Below are 13,042 nucleotides of genomic sequence, written 5' to 3' on the forward strand. Positions count from 1 at the left end.
AGACTGATAGTGTTTTGGATATTTCTCCTCTGTGAAAGATAGTGAGCTAAAGACTCTGGCTAAGGCTCTCGTAACCAAGACTAATGTCCGGCAGAGGGACTCCCAGGACCCCCCCCCTTGATTTTTGATATAATAGCAGGCGACCAAGCTCATTTTCTTGTGTTTGCTACTTAAGGGCAATCAAATGAGTGCACCTTTGCCATTAGGATACCCCTTCTCTAAACCTGTGGTTTCTTTTGAACATCAGGTACTTAAATTCTAAGGTAACTAACAGGACTACAGGTCCCAGAATGCAGTGATTTGCTACATGAAAGCCATTGTTTCTTAACAGGCGTCTTGGTGTCATTGCATCACATGGCCATCCTATGTAGTTTTCTTGGACACATTAGAATAAACAATTTTGCAAATATCTCAAAACCTTTTTACATTTAGGTTTGTCACAGTTCTTCAAGTTTTATTCAAAGTAGCCAAAAGCTGAAAAAAAATGGAGGGTAATGGGTTAGAGACGATTTAGGTTAGAAGACAGAGGAGGTTGTGTTTAGGAGGATACGGCCATTGGGCCTCATTATGAGTTGGTCGGTTAAAAAGGATACAGGCACTTTACCGGACCGGCCAACTACGGGTTAGCCAGTGAGGCACTTGGGTTACCTCGAGCTAAAAGATGGAGGTAAGGAAGGCGCTGTACCTACAATAAAAGCCTTCATTGCCAACACTGGGGATTGACTCTGTTATTCCGTCCGTCGTAATCTGCTGGCAATGCTGCCAGGCCAAGTGCCAGACACGGTAACAGCCTTCGCAGGTATCCTGGTGGGTTTACCGCCAGGATACCGGCAAGGTTGGAATGAGGCCCATTGTTTGGTGTTCTAGGTGTCCGGCACAATATGCAGCATTTTGAAACTTAACAAGTCTTGCCTTGACTATAGTGAACATGCGTTCTCTATTGCTATGTATTGACCTCACATGCCCAGGTAGGCACACGATTTGCCGGTGTTACAAGTGCATGGCCACAATACCATCATTTGCCGGATTTTGTCATATGTTCACATACACACATCACATTACACCTATTCCCAAATTATAGGCAGGGACTGGCATCATTGGAGGGTACTCGTACAATATGCCGGCTTTAGCCATGAGGCAGGAGCAACGCATGCAACTCGCTCTTATTGATTCGTATTTCGATACTTTTGCCATGAACATGCATTTTAGGGCAACAATTTCCATTATTTGCCATTTTACACTGAGATACTTGCTTCGTTAGATCTCTAATGCCATCATATGTACAGGCACTCACGCCATTTGATAGGCATTGTTGTCATTTGCCTAAGTAGTCATATTGTACCAGCTTTTGGTGGGTGTCACCCCTCGTAGAGCCAGTTCCCTCACCCGCCTAACCCCTTTGACCGACCGTCCATATGAGTCAACGGGCGCCTCTCACACAGGGGAGTTGCTAGGTCTGGAAAAGACCCGGGGCTACGCTGATGTCGGAATTGTTGGGACTGGGGGCTAGCTTGTCTTTTGGCTGTAGCTCCTGAGATTCTATCTGGGGCTACAATCAGAAGATCAGGGGCTATAGTCCCCTTAGCCGTTCCCCCCCTAGGCAACGCCCCTGCTCTCACACATCAAAAATAAAATATTATAGTTTCACCGGCCTTGGTCACTGAAAAGTTTGACAGGAATACACACGACTGACTCTTTCCCAGCCCTGTCCAGCTTTCATATGCCCCATCACGTTGGCAAATGTGCCTATTGCTTTATAGGCACGATCATGCGATCCCTCCTCCATGCAAGCACGGGTGTACCTGTTGGTATGCGGCCCAGAGTACCCTCACACAGCCACCATAATCTGTTAGGAGGTGTGGCGCCCTCCCTGCAACAACACCCCCTGGAGATACAAGACTTTCAGAACTGGTCCGACCAGATACCTGCTTTAAACTCATGCAGCCGCAGAGGCAGGGCCGGGACCCGCCGCACTTCCTCCTTTCACTTGCAGAGAGGCTGGAGTCTCCGGGCAGCAGGAGTCGGTTCCCGCTGGAGAAGACATGGCGCCCCGCGCTTTGCTCCGATAGCTGCGGTAGGACGAGGATCTGTCAGTTTCTTGCTGTTGGTGTCGGGGGTAGACATGTTGCTTTGGGAGCTTGGAATCCCCTATCCTGATAGTTTGCCTTGCAACTCCCGCAGTCCGTCTTTGCTGTCACAGATGGTGTATTACTCGTATTGGGCGGAGAGTGATCATTTGAACAGAATCTTATCTAATCTCAGTGTCTTGAATGCTGATGAAATACATAACTATGTACAGTCGAATACTAAAAATGTGAGTTTCTATATAACCCTTCGTGCCACCTTCCTCCCGTTTCTAAGCGCTTTAATAACAGGTATTATTATTGCCCAATTTAATTGTACTCAATTTATAAAGGATGAAGGGCTGAGTTGACACTGTTTGGTGTTCGAAATTGCAGGATGGCCCCATGTTGGAGCACTCAACTCGTGAGCTATCCGTTCAGTCACAGAAACATACTAGCAAAGTGTCTACTTGCTGTACGCCTGTAACCAGACAGTGCAGCGTCTTCTTGCGCCGGTCTGTTGGTTTCATTTTGGACCGTATTTTAGAAGCAAGTATTCAAATCTCAGCCTCCCCACAATACCAAACTGTGTGATCTTGGTCGAATCGCTTAATCTGCCGTTGTGCCTCGTCTGCCACATGCCCACATTGTCAGAGTGCTTCGGCACGGGCTATCCACAGCAGTGAGCGGTATGCTAACACCGCAGGCATGTAGATGGTTGGAATTCCTGGGTGGAGTGTAGTTTGCAGAATGGGATGTCACAGATATCCGAGTGGTTACACATTGCCGCCTGGGTGCGCATTCTCTCCTTCCCGCAATACACCCACAGTGTGACTTTACTGTCCTATAATTGTCTCCATACACATGGCAGACCTGGTAAGTCAGTGCATAATGGGGCTGTGCACTTTACTCAGGCCGTGAAGGCAGTGTGGGGCTGAACGCTGCTCAAGGTAACCAGGGCCACATGTTCAAATATGTGCCCTGCTGCTAGAAAGTGAGCAAATGCTTTGATAATGTTAAGTGGGGCAAACAGATGTTGTCACAATCTATATTATCGAAAAGCATTTGCATGCAGGCAAAAATGAATCGGGCTGTTGTTTGTGCTGTGTTTGCTGCATAACATACAAAAACGGTGTCTAGCGCATTTCATAAATAGAACACCCTGCTTCTATTTTTCCCAGGTGACATTTTTTAGATAATACTGATGCGGGTTAAAGCATTTTGCACCATTCTCTATTAACAAGGCTGCAAAATTGCTGCTACATTCCTTTGCTCTGCTTTTTTTGCACAAGTGCAAATCTTTTATAATCTGGCCCCAGGAGCTGATGTAACGTTTGTTACATAGTGCTTCATGCCTTATTCATCCCTCATTTAGGCGTTTTAATTATGTCTGTTTTGAGTACCCAATTTAAAGGTATGTCACAAAACTACCAGGATGGACCGCTGCTGGGTTTCAAACGTGCAAATGACAGGCGTGCCAATCACTACACTTCTGAGACGGGCCCTTAACTCACTGAGCATAGAGTAGGTGAAACAGCCAGCCTTTTTTTAATCCAGAAATCAGATGTTGATAAAAGAAATGAGTACCTGTCGAGGGTTAATGAGCTTGTAAAAATCAAGCTCATTGGCCTCTTGCCAGGCCTTACCTCATTAACAAGGCTCCGAGCCCTACCATGTCCCACAGTTCTCTCTGCGAGTGGCCACAATAGAAAGGGAGAAGGGACTATGTAGTCAACGCGGGTATGCTATAAGGATGGAGTATTTTCTGCTGACTGTACAATTAGTTCATTCGTAGAGGGCTGCACTTAGGATGGTCACAGGTAATGTACTAACCAATAGAGCATGCTAATGTATATTGTGTTTAGATTTTTATATATGTGGGAGCCAATAGGGTGCGCAGGGTTAACATGTACTTGATGCTTGCAAGGTGTTCAAATTTTGCGTTTTTTTGTCTTCAAATACTGTAACTCAATGTGGTCAGATCGAGAGCGTTTTCAGTTCAAAAGAGCTGACTGGCCCTCCTGGCCATCATTTACATGGATTAACGCTGTTTCTCTTGCAAATCATGCACTCCATTATTGGTTCCTTGGATTGATTTTTCCAATTGGTTTTTGGGCCTTCCATGCACCTCGTAGACACTAAACGGAGTATCACTCTCTCCCTTTTTAAACCTAATGCCTTCGGTTTCTCTTTCTCTTCTCTTTCTTTTTCGGGTTTGCCCAGGTCTCGCTGCTGTTGATTTTAAATCTTTATCTTCAGCCATTGCCTAAGCACCTGCACTCTTCTTGGATTCATGTTATCCATATGCCAAGGGCACATAAAAACGGTGTCGCTTGAATTGGGGATTCCACTAACCTCAGGCACTCGTTTTCTGCCTGCATGCAGTACACAGCTCAGTGCTAGTAAAAAGAAAATCATGGCCTGAGGACCAGACAGGATTGAAGAGATCGCTAATATCTGGCCATCTTTCTTAGACCCTTGCCCTACCGCATCAGTGATCATAGAGGACTAAGGTACTCTGGTTGCCCAAATGGCTAGTGCAGTCTTGTTACATGCAAATAAGATCCCTACCAGCATATTTCTTTTTTTCCCATCAAGTTGTGGATTGGGCTCTAGGGATCAAAATTGTATCCATGATCCAAGACAGCACAATATTTTGAGGCCACCCGGATTCTGTATCTGCTTTTGAAGAAGAGCGATATTTGCGCCGGACTTCATCACTACAACTCAGTCTAAATAGGCCTCCCGCAGCACTCTATTAAAGAGATTTAGCGAATCCAAAACCTAGAAGCCAGAATTCTTCTCAAGCTGGCACATAGAGCTGAAATTACACCAGCCCTCTGCCAGCTTCATTGCTGCCAATTAAAAATCCAGTTGTGTTGTAGTGCTTTTAATGCACCCTGTACCCATTTTAAGGCACTGCTTCCCTCTTTACAGACCATAAAAGCTCTTTGTTCTGCTTCCTCAAACCCCATTTCTATCCCCCCTTCCGATTAGCTTTTTGGGGAGGGCACTCTTTCTCCTTACAAGCTTCTTGACGTTGGAATAAGCTTAATCCAAAGGTAAAACAAGAAGGAACCTACTCACTTTTAGGATACTGCTAAAGCACACACCTCCAATTTGATTGGTCCTCCCCGCAACCTACCGCTCACTCAGACACAGAAGTCTCTTCAGGCCACTGCCAAACTCTAACCTCACCCCAGAAGATCTCTCAAATCCCCATGAGCCCAGAAGCCTTTCGGAAATCAATCCTACTCCAGTCGTCTCTCCAAAATGTCTAAGCCTTTCTAAGACTCCTTGAACCGGGAACATGTTGAGCTCATTTCTATTTTTCGACTGTGATTTCTAAGTAAACACATCTTCCTCTCATTACTCTCCGTGGATTTCTGCGCAGCTATAATTGGAACACCACAGGTAACTAGACCCTAGGTACTCCCATGGGTGCATTCGCCATAAGGTAACCCATACAGTTGTACATTGAAAAAACAGACTTTTTTCAAGAAAATAAATAAACAAATAATCCTCTATATGTATAATTGTCTAAGAGACTGGGCATGCTCACAGCTCTTATGCACCGACATCCTCTCCAATTCTAAAATTCGACATGGCTCCCAGTTTTAAGGTGAGGAAACAACTTAGATTGAGATATATTGCAGCCATTTTATTCCTGCATCTGCATCAAGAAGCTGTCTGAATGAGTTGATATGGTTCATGGTTACATACATTTTAAAGTTAGTTGGAGTGTTTTGGAAAATGAAATGACCCCAAGCCCAGTGTGCATTATGTATTTAGTGATTCGAGCAGACAGCCCTTTTATCACAGACATATTTATCAAATGTAAAGATATGTGGTCATTCTTAAGTTCCCAAAATGCCCTTGGACATTTATACAAAACAGCATTGAGACCTCATTGGTGCTATTTGTCACATGATCCTTTCTCACTGTGGTACAGTAGTTCTCACTGTGGTACAGTAGAAGTGTTCAGTCTGTTCATCTTGGAATGATAATGCTCTATCAGAAAATAGTGTATATGGTTTTCTAGGTTTTGATAATATGCTTTGCTCAGTAAGATTAGTGTAACTTTCCTAATATGGCTAAACATATATACTAGAAGTATCATTAGAAATGAGCATTGCTGCATTTTTAAAGCACCAGTATACAGTGTTAGTACAGTTAAACTATTTCCTTTTTTAATGACACTTTTTACAGAGAATACACACCAGTTTGTCACTACGAATGTCATTCTTTCTCGGAAAGGGAAGTGTTCATAGTAAAACCAATTATCTGTTTCTTCTGCGAGCACTAAGGAAAGATTTCCTTTTTGTGTGTGGGATGCTGATTAGTTGCTAGTGCTGCTGAATTTGTACCCGTGTTGCAGTATGCACCAACAATGAACAAAACATCACAAATATCAAATGCAGTGCTACACCCAACAGGCTGGTCCTCTTGTCTCTTACGGGGTCTTTCTGAACCCCATCACCTCCTGCAGGGCAAAGCCACACCCACCCCCCTTCCCTATATATAGACAGCATTCCCACAGTGTGATGGTGCTATCCTCCAGGACACACGTGATGACAAATATGACTCCAAATACCATGCTGGTCTCCATTTTAGGGTATGACTCTGTTGCTGCTGCTCGCAGTCTACATTTACAATTCAAACGCATCCCTCTCATCCCCTCTTTGAGATATCTGTTCTTTCTCTGGTCATGCTGCTATCACCAGCAGCTGATGGGCCTCTTGCAAGAGCACACCTGAAAACTTGTCTCTCACCCGCAGAGAGAGAAAGAGAGCCATTCAGTTCTGGTTGTCCAACTCCAGGCCTTGAGGTCCAGATCCATGTTTGGTTTTCAGGATACCTCGCATTAATATTCATGAGCAGCATTTGCATACAATGATTCTAAATTTATGCACATTTTTCCTCACGACTATTAATGAGGGATATCCCGAAAACCTGTCAGGTTCCTGCCCCTCGAGGCCCAGAGTTGGACAACCCTAAAAGAGAGAGAAAATACTAGATTAGGCTATGATACGTTATGTTACTTGTTAAATACAAAAAAGGTAGCAGGCACCCCTCTCTAGAAAGAACATGGCATGATAACCTGTTCTGTGTTTTTTTCCCACTTTGAGAGTCCACAACCATCGCTTTTAGCTCACTGTACGTTTCACAAAAAAGGAATATGTTACTTGTTATTTGTATTGCGCCCACTGCCATTGTCATGGCATTTAAGTGCTTTAGGGTGAGTGACCAATCGGCAGCCTGTGGGCTAAACAAACAAGAAATAAAAGAGTATTACATTGCATCTAAATAGTACATATGTTTCCTGGTACAGTTCACCTGCTAGCAGGGAGAACTAGTAGAGTCGTCAGGCACACCGTGGAATGCTGTGTCAGTGACTATGTGACAGCTGGACCGAATCTTTCATAGACATGTTGGCTACAGCTGGCTACTTATGGCTCACTTGGAGAATACAAGCACCCCTGAAATGTTGAAAATGGTTTTGTATCCTGCACCACAAGTGAGGCAATAAACTCTGTTTCAACACTAGAAAGACAGAGGTGATCAACATTGGCCCGTCTCTACCCTCATACTTGTCATTCCTGCTCAATTATGATATGATATGATATGGCATTTATAACACGCCTATACACACTTGCCCACTCCATCAGACTATTCCACAAACAGTGGTATAGGGTATGACTCACAATTTACATTCACTCACTCGCAGTGCACCCAAATTAAACTCAAGTATTAAAGCTCATCCTTTTTGTAGAACTCTAAGCAAAAGTACAATTGATGCAAGAAAGGTGTTGGGTTCCATGATGTTTGTCCGCATGGAGTATTCCATGTACGGCTGTGGTTCATTCTTTACAGCAGCGTCTTCATCCGTAACGTCTCCTTATAATTCTACATCAGTGCCTCCACTGGTCCATCCTATCTCCACCTCACAGATATCACTGAGCTTCTTGGAGCTTTCACTCTGATTTTCAGGTTCCAGCTGTGACATCACGGCTCACAGTTCCAGTATGGCTAACTATATTAGTACCCGGTGGGGGGGGGGGGGTGTGGCAGCCTCTCAGCAAATGAGGAGACTCAGAACGGGGGCATTACCAGCAGTTATCCCCTCCCCCCCCCCCGCTCTGAGCAGCCTCACAGCTGGAGGGCATCATCTTCCCCCACTGGGGAATGAGGTAAGTGGTGTGTCCCACTTCCCTTATTCCTTCCTTTCTCCCCATCCATAGAATTCCCTGCCCACCCCCCATCCCCACTTCCCTTTGTTGAAGTCCATTTCGGGAGCAGAGGCGCTGGGAACACTTCTGTCCCCAGCGCGTCATGGCTCCCGATCTGCGACAGTCCGCAATGGAAAGGAAGAAGGGACTACACGTAGTCCCTTCGACTGTTTCCATGGCAGCCATTTTTTTGTTTACTTTTTTTCTATTTTTTTCAATGGCCACCATGGAAAAGGAAAACGGATTTCGTTTTCTCTTCCCCGGCGGCCATTTTTTAAACATTTTTGTTTTTCTGTTCCAAAACGCCAGAGCGTTTCGGAACAGAAAAAAAAATGCTTTTAGTACCCCAGTCTTATGGGCCGGGGTACTAATAGCAATAGGCCCCTCGCAGGAGTGGTGGGGAATTACCACTTCAGGTAATGCCCCGGGGCCTTTATTAAGGCCCTCAGGCCTGTAACTATGGGTGCCGGGGCATTACCTGAAGTGGTTATGTGCCCCCTGCTCGGGGCCAATTGCTTAAATACAGAATATTACACATCCTCTCCTCCTACTTACTTATCATTAGCCTAACAACTGGGCAGTGGAGTTTAAGAGGAGGAGGTCTTATGTGGAGGCTGGGCAGCTGTTGGGTATCAGTGAAAAGGAACACGCCAAAGAGCCCATTTCCCTTTACAAATCTCCTAAAATTGCATCTCAGAGATTGCATAATAGGGCTATCAGTGTTTAAGATTTGAATGCAAAGCTACTTACATTGTCAAACGCCGGTCAGTGGGCCAGTGTCACCATTTACTCGGCAACCTTTGTGCCATGTAGATTATTGCACCCTTGAGCCGACAGCGATTGCACTATTATGTCAATAGTGATTGCACCTTTCTACCAAGTTAAATTTTATTTAGATGTATTTATTCATATAGCGCTTACACAAGGCCCGCAGGCATAAGAAGCGCTAACAAACAGCACATAGCACAACAATAAACCTAGCAAAATAAGAAAACAAGCAGCAGAGGAAAGCAATAAAACAAGAATTAAAGCAAAACGCAAGATTATTTACAAATCCGCTGCCAATGTCGGATGGGATGAGCCCTGATTAAAGCTTTTGCCAGTGCCAAGGAAGGAGGGAAGAATACTGCCACCACATCCCACCAACCACAGCCTTTATTACTTCGAGATCAGCAATTGTCCAATTGGACCTTCTAGGACCAAGTAAATGATTTCACCTGTGTGCCTGATGGTTTCATAATTTGTGGCTGCACCTTTGTGCTATCGAAAGATCTTTTGCACCTGTGCCAAACCACTTGTGCTTTCCCAAGGTGTGGCAAAAGAGCGCCTTCTTGTAACTATTACCTGCTCAGTGTCTTTAAACTATTCATCAGACTTACATAAGACACATAGTACATGAACAATAGCACTCTCGTGTGTTAGTAAGTGTGCTCGTGAGTGTTATTCAGATCATGTAGTTATAGTTTACATCGACATTTACCAGTTGCAAACCTGTGCCTAATATACACCCCGCCCACCTGTGTGCTTGCTGTCGCATTTATCATTGGTGCTTGAAATACTTAATATGCATTCATATGCATTAGCATTAAGACTATATTGTACCTGTAATCTGAGTTTATATCATCTCTGCACTTTTTGTACATTTGGCAATAGTGAGGACACCAAGGACATCGCCTCTCTGATGGTGACATTGCCCCTCATTACAACTTTGCCGGTCCGGAAACAACGGTGGCGGTAATCTTACTGCCACTGTTGTTTCTGGACCGGCAAAGTACAAGTCTGCGGCCGTGTGCCGTCCTGCCCGCAAGGTCTGCTCTGGCGGGCGGAACGGCACCCAGCCGCAGACTTTCACAGAAACACTGGCACCGTTATTACACAGTGCCAGTGTTTCTGTGGTCCCCATTCCCATTGAGTCCTGACTTACCGGACCACCATGGCTATAATTCCCCCAGTGTTTCTGGCAAGTCATGCAGCAGTAATTCAATACAGGCCCGGCAGCTACTTGCCGGTTTTACCAGCACGGTTACCGCCGGACCTGTAATGAGGGCCATTGTGTTTTGCAGCTGCGACCCCGGCCGACCCTAATTCAGTTCCCTGATGAAAGTCCTGCCCCTTTCTTCTCAAAGTTATTTGTCCCGCGGTATGCAAGCTTTGGGCCGGAAGTATAGCTCAGTAGCAAAGTGATTGTCTTGGAAGCAAGGCAAGGCTGAGCAGCATGAGTATGATACTGGGCCCCACACTTCAGAGGGGTGTCCAGATTCTTTTGACTGGGGTGGCCTTATGTAGCGTGCACACACACCCATGCACGCATGTATGAACAGTATTAAATCATTTTTAGTCTCCACTTCCCATATCTACTTTAAATACTTGCATTAGTGTCTTACATTGCTGTGTTTAAAATTTTGAAACACATAGTTTAGAAGAATGGGGTGGAAAATCAAATTACAGGGGTAGCATGTGCAACCCAGGCCACTCCCCGGACATGCTTATGCCACAATTAAGAGTCTGGACCCCGGCATGAATCGCGATATAAAAGCCCTTTTTAATGGAATGTTTTGGTGCCCATGTTCCCTCTTTTGCATCTGTGTCCTTGAAGATCTTTGTCACATCAATTATTTCTCAGAGGCCGGATTTGCGTCACACCCATTTTGTCTAGGAGACCCGCATCCTAATTATCTTCCATCTCACGGCAGCACCACGTCCTTGGGTGCTTTCTTCTAAAGTGACATTGGACCTTCGTACTGATGTGGGGATGAGGTATACCAGTCTACATTTTGAGTTGCTAAGGCGTGTGAAAAACATTTCTGTTTTGCAGGTAAAGTGCTCCATTGTGTCATGAATCAACCAGTGAGTTCTCAGCTAGGGATCAGGAGACAGTAGACGAAGAATTCTTCCTACACTGTAACCCTTTGTCGTTCAAGTAGACAAGCAAAGGGGTCCAGTAGTCGGAAGACAGGACATCACCGAACAAACACCTGCAGTAAAGAGGAACAAGTTAGCAACCAACAGGTAAGTAGATACACTCTTAGCCCCAAAACAGACGTTAGCCCACCTGTATAGGTCAAGTTGAATCCTAAGGTGTTTGGAACGGGAAAATAGCTGGTGGTTCCTACTTGGTTCTACAGATACCTACAAAATATATACAGGACCTCACATTAACCAAGAAACCAAAGGAAAGATCAAGATCTAAATCAAGAGGTCTGAGCAAATCTTACCAATGCTCAAGGACGTGGAGGAGAGTGTTCAAAAAGGTAAAGAATCCTTGTTGAGTCCAAGTAGAGTGCTGGGCGAAGAAGGGAGGCCACAACCACCTATCCCACCGGCACGAGGACGCCTAGAGCAGCATGCAGGAAAGCGTCTCTAGTTCAGGCTGCGGAAGATTAGACACTATTCCCGCCGGCATGAGGACGCCTAAATCACAATAGACAGGAAAGCCTCTCTAGTCCAGTAAGATGAAATGAGGACAGGTCGTACACTGCATTGATGGGTCCAAAGTCCGATAAGCCAGAATTGCAGGACTGCAGAAAAACAAGGTCCAACAAACGCAGAACGAGGCAATTCCAAAAGAGTTCTGAGTCGGCAACGAGGAATCAGTAATATAGGGCAAACAGTATCCAATCCAGAGAGCAAGCCGCAGTCCGTACACAAAAAGCAGAAGGTCGGAAACAAAATGCAAGGGGAATCCAAAAGCAGTCCAGAGGCAGGCAGAGGTCAGGAATCCAAAGGAACAAATATATATAGCAAAACGAAGCGTAACTGAAATAGCTCAATCAGAAGCGCCGTGGTGAGTACGACTGATGGTTTTATTTCCGGGTGTGGACGTTGCAGTATGACGCAGAGTCACATGTCGTGGAGCACATCCTACGCGTCCTTAGCAACCAGCATGCAGCGTCTGAAAATGACGCCATGGCAACTGCCAGCGTCTGAAGAAAGGAGCAGCAGAACCATGTCTGTTCGTCCTCCAGGCAGGAAGCACAGGACGCCGCGAAGACAAACCCGGTGCCCTCCGGTGGGTGGCATTCCTGACAGTTCCCTCCCCCAATGGAGCACGTACCCCCCTTGATTCAAGGAAGCGAGCCATAAGTAAAGGAGCATTAATGTTAGAAAGAGGCTCCCAGGTCCGGTCCTCCGGACCATAGCCCTTCCAATCAATAAGGAACTGAGGCACACCCTGTCGCACACATGAATCGAGTATGGCTCGTACTTCGAAAACATCAGAGGAAGAAATTTGGGAAGGGACGGGCACAGGAGACAACCGGGTGTCCGGGCGAAAGGGCTTAATCAGAGAGACATGAAAAACAGGATGTATCTTCCAAGAGGCAGGGAGGGTGAGGCGGACAGCCGCAGGATTGATGATCTCACTGACTACATAAGGATCCACAAAAAGGGGTAACAATGCTCTGCGGCCTGGGATACGCAAATTCCTGGAGGACAACCACACTTTCATACCAGGGCAATAAACAGGCGCTGGGGAACGCTGACGGTTGGCAAACCTTTTAGCGTATTCTTGAGCCTTTAATAGATGTTCCCCTATACTTCGATGAACGGCCGAAATGTCCCGAACACAAGCCATAGCAGCCGGATTGTCCGCGGGTATAGAAGGATCCAAAGGCAAGGCTCTAGGATGCAGACCGTATATGGCATGGAATGGAGAATAACCCGTGGATGTATGTACAGTATTGTTGTAAGCAAATTCTGCCGCGACCGAGACTGCCAACCGAGATTCTTGGTGCTGCAATATCAGACAGC

General features: G+C 45.6%; 1 protein-coding gene across 1 annotated transcript in view; it reads left to right on the top strand.

Annotated features, from left to right (window-relative positions):
* Nucleotides 1–1,900: 1,900 nt before the first annotated feature.
* Nucleotides 1,901–13,042, top strand: part of RUFY4 (RUN and FYVE domain containing 4) — a 239,506-nt gene continuing 228,364 nt past the window's right edge. The window contains exon 1 of the mRNA XM_069616819.1: nucleotides 1,901–2,074. Coding sequence (XP_069472920.1) covers nucleotides 1,939–2,074 — 136 coding nt within the window. The 5' untranslated portion in view covers nucleotides 1,901–1,938. The remainder of the gene's footprint in view (nucleotides 2,075–13,042) is intronic.

The sequence above is a fragment of the Ambystoma mexicanum genome, chromosome 9 (genome assembly GCF_040938575.1).
Source record: "Ambystoma mexicanum isolate Mex_15411 chromosome 9, UKY_AmexF1_1, whole genome shotgun sequence".
In the NCBI taxonomy this organism is placed as follows: Eukaryota; Metazoa; Chordata; class Amphibia; order Caudata; family Ambystomatidae; genus Ambystoma; species Ambystoma mexicanum.